The 17407-nt window shown below is 39.7% G+C and overlaps 1 protein-coding gene across 4 annotated transcripts in view; it reads left to right on the plus strand.

The window, feature by feature from the left end:
- Hydin (HYDIN axonemal central pair apparatus protein) overlaps positions 1-17407 on the plus strand; it is a 266122-nt gene that overhangs the window by 28820 nt on the left and 219895 nt on the right. For all 4 annotated transcript variants that reach the window (XM_070026253.1, XM_070026252.1, XM_070026249.1 and 1 more), the window contains exons 4-6: positions 384-509; positions 2077-2196; positions 5845-5979. In XM_070026253.1, the coding sequence (XP_069882354.1) occupies positions 384-509; positions 2077-2196; positions 5845-5979 (381 nt within the window). The remainder of the gene's footprint in view (positions 1-383; positions 510-2076; positions 2197-5844; positions 5980-17407) is intronic.

The raw sequence follows: 17407 nt of genomic DNA on the forward strand, positions 1-17407 counted from the left end.
CTTAGCTCCAAAGCCTAAATGTGATTTTTACAAAGTTAAAGAGTTTTATGCTCAGATGCTTCTTGTGAGCATAAATGTTAAGCTCTTTGGACATCTGCCCATGTAGTTTCCTGACTTTTTTTTCCTCTAGAGATCCTTTGTGTGATTCCTTCAAAATTATAAGGGAAGGACACTACCTGTCATTTTAAATTACTGTTCAAAGACCACAAAAGTGTATAGGGACTTCTCTTGGATAATTTAGTTATTTTAAATATTTTATAATGGAACTTAACGGCATTCCAGAATTATCCTGAAAGCTGCAGACACAAATTATTCATTGCTGGTACTTATGGAAACATTTTTTTCAGTGTTTGAAGCTTTGGCTCTTATGGTTTGAATTCTAGCTGACACCCTCGGAGTTCCTGAAGGAAATGTCCCTCACTACAGAAGAGAAATTGGCAAATACACATTGTATGTGTCGGCCACGGGTCATCGAACTCTTAGACATGGGAGAAACAACACATCAGAAGGTAGGTAGAGCTGAACATGTAACGTGAACATCCTGGCACCGTCATAAGTAAATAAAAGCTGTTGTTTGTGGAATAGCAACTATTTCCCTGAGTTTGCCTCTCTCTTTTTCTCTCTGTTGATCTTGATCTCTGGAATTGAGTATGGTGACAATTAAAATTGAGTGCAAAAACATTGAAAAATCACTTTTTTTTATTTACTTATTTTTTTTGTTCGGTCATGGGGTGAACACTGGGCCTAAGCACTGTCCCTCAGTTCTTCAGCTCAAGGCTAGCGCTCTACCACTTGTGCCACTTCTGGCTTTTTTTTTTCTGCTTATCTGGTGCTGACGAATCGAACCCAGGGCCTCATGCATGCAAGGCAAGCACTCTACCACTGAACCACCTTCCCAGCCCCTGAAAAATCACTTCTAATTAGTCACATTTCCTTTTAAGCTACTTCTGGACACCACAGTTCAAGGGTAAGAATAATGTCAGAAGTTAACATTTGCCAAGCCTAATCAAGTCATCTCCTTAGGATAAACAATTGTTTCTTACCTGAGTTTTCTGCTAGGAAGGGAAAAAAAGTGGACTTGTTCATCCAAGTAGGTGCTTGTTGTCTATTTGTGGCTTATTTCCGAAAACAAATTTATCCTTTTTGTGTGTAAAAAAATAATGATTTAAATGTTCTATATTATAATGTAAAATATACTCCTACATTTTAGGAGCCTAGAAGTATGGTTTACATTAGAATATCGAGGCAGTAATATAGCAAAGTAGCACAAGGACTCATTCTCCATGTGTGAGACAACTCTCTGGAACAGTGAAGGAGCCCTTTCACAGAAAACTAATCCCCAGTGGTCTGTCTGGTAGGGATTGGGTCATAACTTGCGCAAAAATATGGAACCTATAATTTAAGGCATTAGTAAGAAATAAGATCTTCCAGAAAGAAAGAAGCTCCTGCCAGACTTCTATAAGCACCAGCAATCTAGAATCATCCACTCGGTTCATACTCAAGGACTGAGAGATAGTCCATCCCATGGCCCATCACCTCTTTGAAGCCAATAAGGATCAAATCCATTAGGCTCCCTACCATTGACAAGCCATGGGAATTCCAAGAGCTCAGCAGCCACCTACAATGCATTGAAGGGAAACATAGCCCAGTTGTCTCTATTTGTACTATTCTTTTTCCTCCTATTTTCTTCTGGAATTTGACCAGTGATTGTTGATTATCTTGTTAATTCTTAAGTGCCTCCAATCAGCTCTTTGTTGATACAGCTCTTGTAATTATTCTGTAAGGGTGTTAGTTTAATTGACCTCATTTACCACCACTACAAAAGGAAGTCTAGGGTTATGGTCATACCTGCCTATTTTATTTTTAAACCAAAATTTCTTCTTTCTTTATATTGAAGAAGTTAATGACAATAATCTCACTAATCATACTTATTAATTTTATAGTTGTTACTGCTTTTGAGTGTTTCCCTGATTCTTGGCTTTAATATTTAGGGTGGTATGTACTATTTTCTTATTTTCCTGTATTATTTTTTGCCACTTTGTGTTTTAAATGAATAATTTCTTCTTTCAACTGCAGTTTTCAGGAATTGACTTGGATCAGGCATTATTCCAGCCCTTTCCATCAGAAATTATATTTCAGAACTATGCTCCCTGCGAAGTCTATGAAGTTCCATTGGTTTTGAGGAACAATGACAAGGTGAGTATGTTCTCTAGAGTAGATGAACTTTCTCAGGATATATGAGAAGGATTAGGATCTTAGATACGTTCTTTGATTGATAGACTTAGGAAAATAGAGTGAAAATTTAGCCTTTGACTAATGAAGACAAGTTGTATCTGTTTTGTTTTTCTTTTTTGGTGGGAGTATGGGTTGAGCTTGTGTGTTCATGTTTACTAGGCATTTGGTCTTACCACTGAGTCATGTCTCCAGCCCTGATTTTTGCTGGTTGTTTTTTGCTGTATGTATCTCAGTATAATTCATCCCTGTTAGGTTCCCTGTGTAGCTTATAATTGCTTTCATAGCATTCAGCTCTTCATTGAAAATGGTCTTGCAAACTTTTCCACCTGGGCTGACCTTGAATTGAGCACTTTCTAACCCAGCCTCCCAAGGAGCTTGGATTGTGGGGGTGTGCCATAGGCACTCAGCTGTATGTTTTCTGTTGTTACATGTTCAGACCCAGTGCACTGCCTAACAAATAGTGAACTCTCAACAAATACAATATCTTGTTGGTGAATGAAGGTTTGATTTGATGAAGGGCAGGAAGTTCTCATATCTGACCAGTCCAGCAATGTTTTCTTTTAAGACAGAACAGTTAATGTTAATGCTGGTGTACTATGACCTTAGTTTCCAAGTTCAAGGAATAATCTACTACTATGAATTATAAATATTGGGCACTAACATTTATGTCCTGTGAATTATACGTCTAGGTAACTTCTTTTCTACAACCTGTGAAGCTCTTTCTCCCCTTTTTTAACCTCTTCCTTCTATGTGACATAACCTTCAAATTTGTCTACAGATAGCTATAGTTCTGGGAGTCTTCTCTCAATGTCTATACCTTGTCTCTTTGTGATTGCCACTGATAATTAGTCCTTAGCTTATGTTTTTTTCTTCAGTGGTGGATTAGGGTTTATTACAGGGAAATATATTAAACGCCTGAAGGTTTCCTTGGCATCTGATTATAACTAAAGATAATAATAAAAAGTTCAACATTAGCCAGGCGCCTGTGGCTCACGCCTGTAATCCTAGCTACTCAGGAGGCTGAGATCTGAGGATCGCATTTCAAAGCCAGCTCGGGCAGGAAAGTCCGTGAGACTCTTATCTCCAATAAACCACTAGAAAACTGGAAGTGGTGCTTTGGCTCAAGCGGTAGAGTGCTCGCCTTGAGCTGAAAAGCGTAGGGACAGTGCCCAAGCCCAGAGTTCAAGCTCCATGACCAACAACAACAACAAAAAGTTCAACATTAAGCATAATTATGCCTGAAGAGAAAGGCAACTGAAAGATGCTATACTTAAAATACAGGTAGGAATACTTAGAGCCCCCCCAAATTGAGCTACTAGAAAATAAATCAAGATTATGCTGGAATCCAAAGCACATGGGAAGACCTGGAGGCATATTGAGTACAACAGCTCATTAAAGGAATCAGTGATGCCTTTCAGAGATCAATACAAAGTCAGGCTCCAGAGAAAATGGTATATTTAGCTATTTGCTGCAGTATAGTTAGCAAGAGGAGCTCATAGAACAAAAAGTAAAAGGGTAAACAAAGAAATGATAAAGAATCCAAGGTACTTGGGGTAATGTCCAAGGTACTCAGAGTAATGTCCCTAGCCCCCAAGGGCTATATCACATAGACATTAGGACTTTTCATGCATGCCCTCCAGTCCAGTTCCTTACTTTGAATTCTTTTCTCTTTTCCAAATTATTTAAAATAATTCTTTTTTTTTATTGTGAAAATACCGTACAGAGGGGTTACAATTACATGGGCAAGATAATGAGTACATTTCTTATCAAGCATTGTTGCCTCCTCCTTTGTTTTCCCTTCCCATCACTTCCCATCTCCCCTCCCCCCCACACTCCCTCCTCCTAAAATAATTCTTGTTCGGGTATTGTGAGACTATTAAAGACAGAGTCCAAATTACCCTTTGGCCATTTCTCTTTGACCCTAAACAAATAAATATCAGTGGTTGGAGAGAGCAAGTCAAGTGTAAAGGCACTTGGTTCTCATGGATAACAGAATACCTCCTCATAAGATGCAGCCCAAGTGCTGGCCCCATGCAAAGAGAGTCCACAGCCAGGGGAAATTCAGCTACCAACAAGCTGACAAAGTTCTTCAGGCTAGACAGGCTTGTTCTCCAGGTAATTATACTACAGACTACTAGGAGGCTGATATAAGCCTCAATCTTTCTGTCCTTCATTCATGTTCTAGGACTATGGAGAGACTTGGGGAACAGAGAAGGTGCCTCCTTCACCTTTATATATTTCCTTCCTCACTGTCATGGAGTGAAAAATCCACAACTTGTTTGGACATTATTTCTTTGTCTCTCATATACACATGAACACTCTAATGGGGTTCATTTGGTACCTGATGGGACAGGCACATATGCTTCTTGTCAGTCGTTATAGGTCATCTGCCTATATTAAGAATTTTTATGGCCCCTGAATGTATTACAAATATCTAAATATCACTTGGCAGAGAAAATATTCTCCATCTTTGCAAGCTATTATGATTCTACTTGGCATACAATTTTGAACATGTAGACTCCAGAGTCAGACTCATCAGTCTCTAGCTAGAGACTTTGGGCATTGCTGCCATGGGGATGATGGCACCCATTTCAATTGAGTGTTTTTAAATATTAAATGAGAAAATGAATGTATTTAACTGAGTGCTTGTTGTATCCATCCTAAGTGCTAAACTGGTATGATTTTTTTTGTTATTGTTAGTTTTGCTATTGATTCTTTATTTGGTTTTTAATGGTCTATTATGCTCTAACTAAATATACTCCCAGAAAGCTTGTCTAGTAAGCTTGAGCTTCCATTCTCTTTATGATTACCTTTTTATTGTTTTTAATTTTTCACATAAGGTTTCTCACTTTTCCTTGGGTTAGTCTCCTACATTTACTTCCCATAGCTGGGATTATAGGTTTGTGACATCATGCCCCATATGATTTTTTTTTAATAGATTAGACAACCTGATATAGAGATACATACACCTGGTGAGCATGTAGAGAGCAGAAGGCAAGACTTCAAAAGAATGAAATTCTTTGAAGCCTAGCGGAGACTGGCTTGGGGTATGATTTCCTGCTTCCTGGAGGTGTTCACTTGGGACATGTGGCAGGGAGGAGTCAGAATAGGCCAGTCCTCCCAGCACCACTGCTTGGTGGAGCTGGCCCGCTTTCTTCCTTTGATAAATGGGAGTCTTGAGGAAGCCAGAAGGCTACTAGGAAGATGGAATGGTGTATCATGTCCTGTAGATGGTCAACAGAAAGAACACAGTAAGTGTCAAACACTGGGAAATAATCCAGTTTAATTCTACCCTGTGGGTAAGGCCTTAGCTAATTATCCAGTTTGGTTTTTGAAGATAATCGCATTTAAATAGTAAAGTGAATACCGACTTGTGATAATAAAAATGAGTAGTAATAACATTAATAAAAAATGAGGTTGAAATTTCTTGAGGGCTAAAGATAGGCACTGACATCTCTCTTTACAGTTAGAAGACTGGAGGTCATATACATGATCAAGTTTGCTTGTCCAGTACGTAACTGATCTTGAACTATGCTTAACTCTGAGGCTAGTACTCTTTCTTCTACCTTTCGTACACACATTGCTCATCATCATGTGCTCTTTTTGCAGATTCCAAGGATGGTTAAAATTGTTGAGGAAAGTTCACCTTACTTTAAAGTTATCAGCCCCAAAGATATTGGCCACAAAGTAGCTCCTGGAGTACCATCCATATTTCGAATCCTCTTCACTCCAGAGGAGAACAAGGTAATAAGCAGCACTGGCAAGAGATTGAATCTGTGACATTAGAAGCTTGCAATTTAGTTTTAAATATTTATGGAGAAGGTGGTAATGTTATCCATACTGGTGTTAATGATGGTATTGGCAGCAGAAGTATTGTTATTAGTGGGTACTGGTGGTATAAATGGGTTTGGTGTTGGCGAGTATTAATATTGGTAGTATAGTGATATTTTTGTCATTGAGGGTATTTGTATTTGTTTATTGTTACTGTAATGGAATACCTGAGGATGGTAATTATAAAGGGAAAAAAGATCTATTTACCTCACAGTTTTGAAGGCTGACACTCCAAACAGCATCATGAGAGGTAGCACATGTGAAAACTAGAAATGGAATATTGAGTCAAGAAGCCAGAACTGGGGCTGGGAAGGTGGCTCAGTGGTAGAGTGCTTGCCTTGCATGCATGAGGCTCTGGGCTCAATTCCTCAGCACCACATAGGCAGAAAAAGCCCAAAGTAGTGCTGTGGCTCAAGTGGTAGAGTGCTAGCCTTGAGCTGAATTGCTGAGGGACAGTGCCCAGGCCCAGAGTTCAGGCCCCACCACCGGCAAAAAAAAAAAAAAAAAGCCAGAATTCAGAGAGGGGCCTGTAGTGACCTCCTGCTAGGCACTTCCTCTTAAGGATCTATCACCTCTCACATTACCATACTGAAGATGAAACTCTCTCATATAAACCCTGGGGGAAAACTTGCATCTAACCCATAGCAGTGGAGTTGGTGTTGGTAATGGTGACATGGATGATATTGGTTATGGTGAGGATGGTGAAAGGAATCTTGAGTATAGTGAGAGGAAGGAATGGTATTCCATAGGGAATGAGCAAAGACTTTTTAAACAGTGCCAAGGGCTTCCATGAACTGTAAGTAGCCATGTTGTAATGAAGGCAAATCCTGCTACATGCTCTCCTTCATCTTGAAACCCAGCATCTTAATACAGAAGCGCATGGCCCCAGGGATGCCACAAAAGAAAAGGTGTAGCCTGGATGCGGTGAACTGAAACAAAGGATATAGAAAATTGCTTGGGAGTGTAGGACCCTAGTTAGTTGTATTTTTCCTCCCAGAATCTAACCTGTTTGGGAAAGGTACTCACTATGCAAATATAGATCACAGGATCAGCCTCACTCATAGCAAAGAATGTAACCAGGACCTGTGCCATAGATGGGGTCCTCTGCTCTCCAATGGCTAATAAGTAACTTATTTTTGGTAAATGAAGATATTCCCTGCAGTCCCACCTTTAGGTAAGCCGGAAAATGCCAGCCAAAACCAGATCTGTTTGGTATGCTTACCTCTGGCTGCATACATTCATTCAAAAAGAGGAGGCCATTTTTTTTTTTTTTTTGCAGCACCATCCGCAGCTATAGGCTATGGAACCTGTTCTCAAATTGTCCTGGGTCATAGAAACCCTAGGTTCTAGGAGACAAGGAGCAGGTAGGTGGGACTGGGCTGACGATGCTCATTTCCTCTGGGTCCTTCTCCATAAGAGCAGAATTGTTGGTGAGGTTTTCTTCCTTGTGAGCCTAAGTGGAGACTCTCAGGGAGGAGGAAAGGCATTTTATCAGCACAACTGAAGGACCAAAATAGAAAACAGACTTACGTATGCATAACAAAAAGTCATGTATGTAATGTTAGTAGTGAGTGCTTATAATATATGGTGCCATTGTAGCTGGAATCAACAGAACAAGGCGAGTTAGACAGAACCTCTTTGAGACCCTGCTTCTCTACTACCACTACTTAGTAGTAACTATTAATGTCATTTCTAGTGTTGCTGCTCATGTGCTTTTTACTGCTTTTCTGGAAAGCAGTATAGAAGAAATTTATTTGGTCAACCAAGCATGTGCTCATGGTAATGAGTGGTTAAAAATTCCATTATAATCATTCTGCCATTATTATTTCACCACTGTGTAGTGTTCCTATTTATGTCTTGCCTTGTATTTATGGAGCTGTGATTTTTGTTTGGGGTATTATTGAAATAAATTAAAAGACAAATTACTCCAGATGTGGAGTGTGTGGGGGGGGGGAGGGGGGGAGGGTAGGTTGTTGAATTCTTTTTCCTTTTCCCTAGATGTACTCTCTCAAATGTGAGCTGTGAAGAGAGAATGTGTGTGGATTGAATTTGGGTGTCAGGTTCCTAGCCTGTCATTTCTGTGGAATGCTGATTAAACCTCAGTGGGGCGTGAAATCCTGATTGTGTTGGATTTGAAGCACAGGCTTTCCTTCACTTCTTCTTTGGCTATATGGTATTCTCCCCACAGGTCCGTTCACTGAGAAAGGGACACATGGGCTTTCTGAAGAGGGGGAATGTTCAATATTGTAATAGACATGTAAATTACATGGTGACTTCATTTGTCAAAGTTATGCATTTAATATCTATGCTTTCCAATATATATGCAAATTTTACCTTAAGAACTGTATAATAACTAAGAGAGGAGTGGGTGGAGGTAGATGAAACCAGAATACCCAAAGGTTAATAATGTTGAATTGAGTGATGGGTACACTGGGGTTTGTTGTATTATTCTGTTTTCTTTGTGTCCATTCTAAAATTTCTATAACCAAAAGCTAAAAGAAAAAAGATAGATTTTAGTATTGCTTAGACTGTTTATCTATCAACCCAGCCAATACTAGTTGAAAAGTATTTTAGTCAGATTGGTGTTTGCTTTATAGCTATGAAATGCTAATATTGTCATTAAGGATTAATATACTGGGCTATATTTTGTGGCTACTTATCTTATTCAAGCTCCCTCTTTCCATTCCGTTTATTCAGTGATGCATGTCTTTGGGTAAACCTCTAATTAAAAAAGTTAACTAAGTCCAATGTTATTACACTATTGTTTCTTTGAAAGTTTCTATTTGAAAGTTATGACAGGCAACATGTGTATATGAGGAGACATAATGAATTAATAGTTACCTATAAGAAATCTATTATCCAATTTTGGTTGTGCAGGTGTAGTACGACATGCCTGTAATCCCAACAATCAAGGAGTCAAGGCAGGAGGACCATGAGTTCCAGGCCAAGCTGGCCTACAGAGTGAGACAAACAAACAAAAACCCACTTTTGTTGGACTGGGACTATAAAGTGTAGTAGAGATTATAGAACTCATTTTCCTAAACAGAGTTGGTTTCCCCTTCAGCTGCCTGGCTCAGAATGATGGATCTTTAGTATCTTCTGTGTCTGCCCTACCTCCAGAATGCAGCTGAGGAGAAACTCAAGCCAGATTTATTTTAGGAAGAAGTCAATCATTTCTCTGAGTATCACTGTTTCACAATTGGCCAAATTGATAGCCAAAGTGTGTGTGTGTGTGTGTGTGTGTGTGTGTGTGTGTGTGTGTGTGTGTGTGTGTGTGCATGCTTCCTCATTATTCCCTGCTGATCCGAGCCTTCCCCATTCTCATTTACCCTGTGCACACATGGAGGATGAGATATGTAAATTGCAGCATGCCACCGTTAATAAGGCAGTCCCCTTTCAGCTGGATTTTCAGTACCCCGTGTATATTAGCATGTGGAAGATGATAATGCAATTTATATTTTTCCCTCTCATCTTTTGATCTGGCTTCCTGGAGATGGGATGTAAAGCATGCCAAATGGCCAGTTAGCAGGTGCAGAAAATTCACTTTGGCTTTCCTTATCTCTCCTCATACAGACTTATTTTTAGCCATTGGATATGTTATTAACCTACTAATTCTAGTTTATATATCATGCACTATGAAAATATAATAGCCAATGTTATCACCAAATAACACTAAACTTTTGGGGCCTGACATTTTTCTTGACCTCTGAAATCTGAACATTTGGCATTCAAATGATTATGAAGAATATGATGCTTTGTCAGAAAGCAAGGCAGAAAAAAGGAAAAAAAAACAGACAAAAAAGGAGAAAAAAAGAAAGCAGAGTCATTCCTTGGATGAAAGAAAGCATCTGTTTATGCTAGTGTTGCCATGGAAATGGCTGCAGTGTTTGAAGACAGTAGGTAGTGATGCAGTCTTCTTCATTATCTTTTGAGGAAATATTTCATTTGCTGTTGATGGTTTTCCTGATACATTACTATGAAATTTTTAAACTGTGTCCCAAGAAGTATGGTATGTTAACATATCTCATGTGCACTAGGTGTATCATAATAAAATATATCACCGGTATTTAAAATAATAGTATGGATGCTATAAAATCCTCTACTGTCCATTACTTTTGTTTAATGGTAAGTATTTTAGATTCTTCCTAACTGGGATTAGTCCTTCCCAGTTCTGTCCAAGTACCTCCTGAAGCCCTAATGTCTTGCACAGTGCCCAACACACAGAAATAAGCAGTAAACATTGAATGAGGTGAGTAGGTAAAAATTAATCTGAAGAAAACATAAAAGAAGTTTCTTCAACTTGAGCATGGCCTGCAGAGGATAAAAGCAGAAGCAGAGAAAAGGGCTCAGATAGCTTTTGCGCTCTGAATGTATTAACGTTTAACTTTCTCGGGAGGCAGAGAGGGGAGAATCACAGTTTGAAACTATTCTTGGCAAAAAGTCAGCAAGACCTTATCTCAAAACCAGCTGGGCTATAATCCTAGCTAATCAGGAAGCTGAGATCTGAGGGTCATAGTTCAAAAACAGCTGGAACAAAGAAATCCATAGAAACAAAAAAGCTGAATATGGTGGGATAGGCCTAAAATCCTAGCTATTCAAGAGGCTGAGCTAGAAGGACACCACACACACACACACACACACACACACACACACACACACACACACACACACCACACACACACACCACACACACACACACACACACCACACACACACACACCACACACACACACACACACCACACACACACACACACACCACACACACACACACACCACACACACACACACACCACACACACACACACACACACTCTTTAACTTGCTTGTTATTTATACCAGCAAAAAGATGTCTAAGAATTCTTGAAGAGGCATGTTTCTTTCCATTTTCTGTCCTATCTTCAGCAAGTTGAATCACTAAATTTTAGACTGATAAATATCACTCTATTTATTTATTTACTTATTTATTGTTGGTCATGGGGCTTGAACCTTGGCCTGGGGGCTGTCCCTTAGCTCTTCAGCTCAAGGCTAGCACTCTACCACTTGAGCCACAGCGCCACTTCTGGTTTTCTGGTGGTTAATTGGAGATAAGAGTCTCACAGTCTTTCCTGCCTGGGCTGGCTTTGAATTGTGATCCTCAGCTCTCAGCCTCCTAAATAGCTAAGATTACAGGCATGAGCCACCAGCACCCAGCAAATATCACTTTATAATCAGGCTAATGAAGAGCTTATGAATTCTCTTTATGAAGAACTCTTGGTAGGTTAGTGCCCAAATAAAAACATTTCAAATAAGTAGGAACCTTTCATTGTGTATGGTCTTTGAGCTAGGATCTAATTCTTTGAGTGATGATTCCATTCTCTGGGGCTCAGTACTTTGAGGTAGAATCCAATGGTGAATATTGTCTAGAGCTCTACACCTATAGTGGATAGACAAACAAACCAACATATAACTTAATGTCAGTTACTGACTCCACAGACTATCAATAGTGATGGAGCCTCATTTCCTTCAATAGAAGGGTAAGGGAAGAGTTCTCTGTTAAGGTGACATTGGGGCAGAAACTAACAAGGCAAGCAAATATCTGGGAGGAGAGCTTTCTGGGAGAGGGTACAGCAAGTACAAAAGCCCTGTGACAGAAGCCCGTTTGGCAGCAGGCCCAAGGTAATGCAAGAAGACTAGTGGGGCTAGAGCAGAGGAAGCTGGCAGAGAAGATGGCAGGGGTTGAGGCTGCAGAGGGTAGTAAGTTCATAAAAGATCTGAGAAGTCATGCCTAGCATGATAAGAAGTTGCCATAAATTTTTTTTTGTTGGTCATGGGGCTTGAACTCTGAGCCTGGGCACTGTCCCTAAGCTCTTCAGCTCAAGGCTAGCACTCTTCCATTTTGAGCCACAGCACCACTTCTGGTTTTCTGGTGGTTAACTGGAGATAAGAGCCCAGGCTTGCTTGGAACCATGATCCTCAGATCTTAGCCTCCTGAATAGCTAAGATTTCAGGCGTGGGCTACCGGCGCCCGGCACCATAAAATATTTTAAAATTATGCTGCTGCTGCTGCTGAAGATGATGATGATGGAAGCTTTCACACTCAGGAAACACTGATAGTAAAGTAAATTAGCATCACCCAGATTTTCAGATTTATCAGTGCACGATAAATTTAGCTTCTCTCCATTGCTCTAACGAGTCTTAAATCCATACATCATCTTATTCAACTGTAATTTTTTGTCTCTTAAGAATTATAGCCCTTTGAAAAAGCTAACATAACAGTAATAGCATTAGCACACCTGAAAATTCCTGTATCCTTTTAATACCACCAAATATCAAGTCAGAATTCAAGTCTTCACAATTGGATCTTTTGTGTTTTTTTAAGGTTAGTTTGGTTAAATTAGATGCAAGCAAGTTTCCTTTGTTGATCCCTATCAGATTATCTAGAATGTTTTTTTTCACCACTTGCATATAAATGTATAGAGAGCCTTGATTAGATTTATGCTCATGTATTTATTTTTGGCAGGAATGTCCCAGTGGTATGGTACTTACCACATCATAGTAGGAGTCACAAAGTGATGGTAATGTTTTGTTTTAATAATGATCCAATAAGAATCATTGGCTAGATTATTGACATTTAAGTTCCTCATTTTGTCGTTACCAGTAACTGGTTGGAATTTTTCCTAAAATAATCACAACAAAACTCTCTCACCAACTTTTTTTCTCCCAAGGTACAGTTCATACAGGACACAGCTTGAGTGCTTGACCCTTTGTCTTTTCCCTTCCTAATGAGTTTCAATTTCACAACACACCATCTGTAATTATTTTCTTCTTTTTCCTGTTGCATGTTGCTGAATTGAATTCTGAAAATGCCTCTGGGGCAAGGAGCTTTCTAATAGTTCAGGAAAAGATGAGGATAGTTTGAACTAATGAAGTGATAGTGAGGGAGGAGTTAGGATTTCTCACTATAAGGTTATGGGGATTTGCTGGTGGTATCAGATGAAGGATGTAAGAGAAAGTCTAGTTTGACTCATAATTTTGGTCAGCAACTGGCAAAGATGGTGGTGTCATTTATTGAGATAAAAAACACTGGGTTTGCAAGTCTAGCTGGGGCAAATCAAGAATAAAATGAGGATGTGAAATTGACCATTGGAGTTGGCAAAACCATGAGTGGTCTTAGTATGGAGATTTTTCTGGAACATTGGATACAGAAACCTGACTGGTAGAGTTAAAGAGAGGATGGAAAGTGGGGAGCTAGCAAAATGGAGTTTTGCTAAAAAAGGTAATTGGGAAATGGGGAAATACCTGAAGGTGGATGTTGGGGTCAATAGTAGGGGTTTTGTTTTGTTTGTTAATCGTTACAGTGAGACTATTTAAGTATAAGTGAGACTATTTAAGTATAAGCTGAAGTATGTTCAGTAAGAAGAAACATTGGTTATTCCAGAGAATTGTGGAGGATTGATATTTAGCACGTAGGGAGGGGCAGAGTGAATGGGTTCAATGTGGATAAAAGAGTTCATAACACTTCCAGGGATACTAGATAGGAGACACATTGAATCCTAAGCAGACCTAGTTTGCTCTGTTGCTATCCTCTCATCACAGTTAACAGGAGAAAGGCAGAAAGGCCATGTGTGATGGCTTAATCCATATTTCTACAGCAGACATCATATCTCTTTGCTTTGAAGTAAAGAACCATTGGCACGTTTGCACTCTTAACATGTGACCAGTATGAAATAATGATTCATTCTTCACGTTGCAGGAATTCCTGTGTGCCATTTTCATATTCTTCTGCAAGGGTTTTTTTGTTTTGTTTTTTTTTTTTGTTTTTGCTGCTGCTGTTTGTTGTTGTTGTTTTGGTCATCGGGCTTGAACCTGAATACTGGGCACTTACCCTGAGCTAGTTTTGCTCAAGACTAGCACTCTACCACTTTGAGCCACAGCACCATTTCCAGTTTTCTGGTGTTTAATTGGAGATAAGAGTCTCCCCGACTTTCCTGCATGGGCTGGCTTTGAACTGCGGTCTTCAAATCTCATGCTCTTGAGTAGCTAGAATTATAGGCTTGAGCCACCAGCACTCAGCTCTGCAAGGTTTTTAAAGTTTGGTGCAGGGACCAAAAAGTTGGAGGGAAGACTGAAGAGCATTATTATTCAGACAGCATTTTAGGATATAGAGTGATTTGTGGCTCTCTCCTAGAAGTGAAAGAGCATAGAATAAATATTTGGGTTTTCAGCGGTGACCTGATTGCTATGAATCTCAGGACAGCAAGGCAAAGACCTCAGCTGAAGTGATTGCTTAGCTTGCAGGCTGACAGCCTCCCGAGTTATCACATCTGAATTAATTCTAAGCCAGTAGTGCAATATATAATGGCATGTTACATCATCTCATATAATCATATTAAACATGTAACTTCAAAGTATGTTTTAAACAATATGTTTAAAGAAGGTCATAGGTCTTTATTCTTTTATCAGTATAAATTGATTATGAAAAATACGTAATTCGGACTCAATTGCCCACCTTTTCATTTGGGAACTTGAAAAGATTGGAAAAGAGCCTGATTGATATTTCAGTCAGCTTCCTGGACCATTTTCCTCTGTCTTAATTTTTCTGTGAAACAAGGCAGAGGAAACACGAATGTAGAACAAAATAAGGAAAAGAAAGACCAACCACTCAAGATGGACACTAAGATGAGGCCGAGCAGCATTTTTGTTTCCCCCTCTGAAAGCCTCAATGTTAAATTTCCACATGTGCCAACTGTTCCCCAATTTATAATTCCCAACAAAGCCTTTGCTGGCTGGGTTTGCTCTCCTAAGGAAAATGAAAATAGCACTTATCTCTTTAGGATTTAATTCTAATCAGACCAGGCTGTTGTGTTGTTGAATTCTACAGGGTTTCCACAGATCAAATATTGTAGTGTCATTTATACTTCCTTCTGTCTGTATATCATAATTTCTAAGCCTGGCATTGCCATCTGGAAACCAGAATCAATTGCAAAGTGAAGAGTCCAACAACTCAGCTTTAATAAATTTCATGAGTACTGTTCATTGATTTTTATTACTCCTACCTTAGGATTTTTATGTTCACAATTCCCCTTGCCAAGGGACACTGTGTTCCTGGATCTCTCCTAGCTGGCTCCTTAGGCTGTTCAGGTCTCCATCCAGAGGTCATTTACTCAGAGAGGCCTCCTTGGCATGAAACCTAATGCAGCCCCTTGCCCATATTATTGCCTGCCCATGTTTTATTTTCTTTAAAGCCCTATCGCTGTCTGTACTTACCTTGTCCTATTATCATGATCATTTTCAGGATCAGCATTATTAGTCCTTGTACTAAAGAGTAAGCATATTGCTGAGTTTTTCTCATATGCCTTACATGAAGCACTGTATTTGATATAAAAATTTAACAGTCACAGCTAAAATTGAGTGCTGTTTTCCTACTCATCAAACACTAGACTAAGTAAGCATGTTAGCTGACTAGTCCAGGTCAGGATCATCTCTCACTAGGGTTACTGCAGTGGCCTCCCAACTTGCCTTCCTTTTGCCACTGTAGTCTTCTTACACTGTTGTCTGCATAGCAGCTAGTGCTTTTTCTAAAACAAAAATTGGGTTGTATCCTCATCAGCTTTCTGTATCACTTCCTTTTTTCCAGCCATACTCAAGTTTTGTACAAGATGCTCAGTGTCCTGCCCCATCCCAACCTCTTGGCCAAATATCTAGCTATTCCCACCACATGCTTCCCTCCAGCCCTGGGCTCTGAGTCACACTTCCCCCAGACAGCCGTCCACCCACAAGACTTCATTTCATACTCACTCAAGTCTGTCCTGAAATATTGTCTCTGTTCATTCATCCAATACTTATTGAACTTTGGCTAAATATAGGCCTTATTGTAACACTGACTATACAGAAGTCAAGATGGACAGAGGCCCTGTTGAACAGGAAGTTATTATGGGGAAACATAACAAATGTAATAGGTAGAATATGGAATTGGGACAAACCCAAATGGGATAAAAAGCTAGGGAGCTATGGGAGGGGAGGAGAAATTGAGTTTAAAATAAAGCAGTTTTTGTTTTCTTTTCTTTTTGTCTTGTTTGTCTGTAAGAGGAAGCACAGAAATGGAGGGACAAAGTGTAAACAAATTCAACAGTTATACTCACTAGACACTATGTTGAAAATGAACTATACAACTTGTGGGTGGAATACAAGGAGAAAACTGGGAGAGAGTGAGGGAAGGGTAACATTGTCCAAAAGGAAATGTACTCTCTGCCTGACTTATGTAACCATAACCCCTCTATTTTTAGCATTTTTCAAATAAAAATAAAAAATAATAAAGCAGTCAGGAGAGGCTTTGGAGAAGGACAGTTGTTCCAGTCCTGAAGATGAGAGAGAGGCGGCTGTGAGGAAGTAAAGGGAAGCAAGTTTTGGATGGAGGGAGCATTCTGTTAAAAGCTCAGAAAGAGATCTGCAGCAGCAAAGATGAGCAATGAGGGTAGAGGGAGTTGTGGCTAGAGAAAGGACAGGGTCTCCATGGCGAGGCCATGGAGCCCTCGCCATCATTCTGCTTCTTTTAGCCTGTGTGACTTGGAGCAGAAGCACAACCTAAGCTGACTTATATAAAATTGGATCTGTCTGATTCTTGGGTGGAAACAGCCTTTGGGTGAATGGAGAGAGAGTCCTATTAGCCCAGGGAAGATTGTGATGCCTAAGACCAGTGTGACAGAGATAGATGTGACAAGAATGGTCACACAGTGGATGTCTTTTGAAGTAGATCCTAAATGTTTGCTAAGAAATTGAGATGCAAGGCAATCTGGAATGCCTTATTCCTAGGCTTTTAAATCCAGTCTACCAGAAACATATAGATGCTAGCTAGTACTGAGACTAGAGGAATGGGGTAGGGGTGGAAAGATTGAGAGTTCAATCTCAGTCCTCATTTTTGCCCCTCAATAGGGCATCTTAATATATACATTTTAACCAAGGGCTTTGGTTTGGACATATATTTGCATCCATGAGATGCCAGCTGGGTTGCTTTGTATGGTTTGGAATTTGGTAGTTGCAGAGAGAACTGTGGGTAAACAGGCCATGTTGTGGAGCCTTCCTGCCTATTTTATCTTTACCTTTGTTTAGATATGTATATTGCATGCATATGCATTGTTCATTTGTTCACTGCCATGTAAGGGGAAAAGTACCACATCCATATCTGTTCCATAATCAGTTGTGTTTCTAAACCTTGCAGAGTAGCTGGCGCCTGGGCACTTAATAAACTTGGTTGAATGGAGTATTACTGCTTCTCTATTCTGCAGCTTCATGAAGTCCAGTGCATGGCAAATCTATATGTTAATTTATATGTCAGATGTTTTTATTCCTACTGAGGCCCA

Source organism: Dipodomys merriami, unplaced genomic scaffold (genome assembly GCF_024711535.1).
Source record: "Dipodomys merriami isolate MVZ:Mamm:240054 unplaced genomic scaffold, mDipMer1.0.p SCAF_176, whole genome shotgun sequence".
NCBI classification, from domain to species: domain Eukaryota; kingdom Metazoa; phylum Chordata; class Mammalia; order Rodentia; family Heteromyidae; genus Dipodomys; species Dipodomys merriami.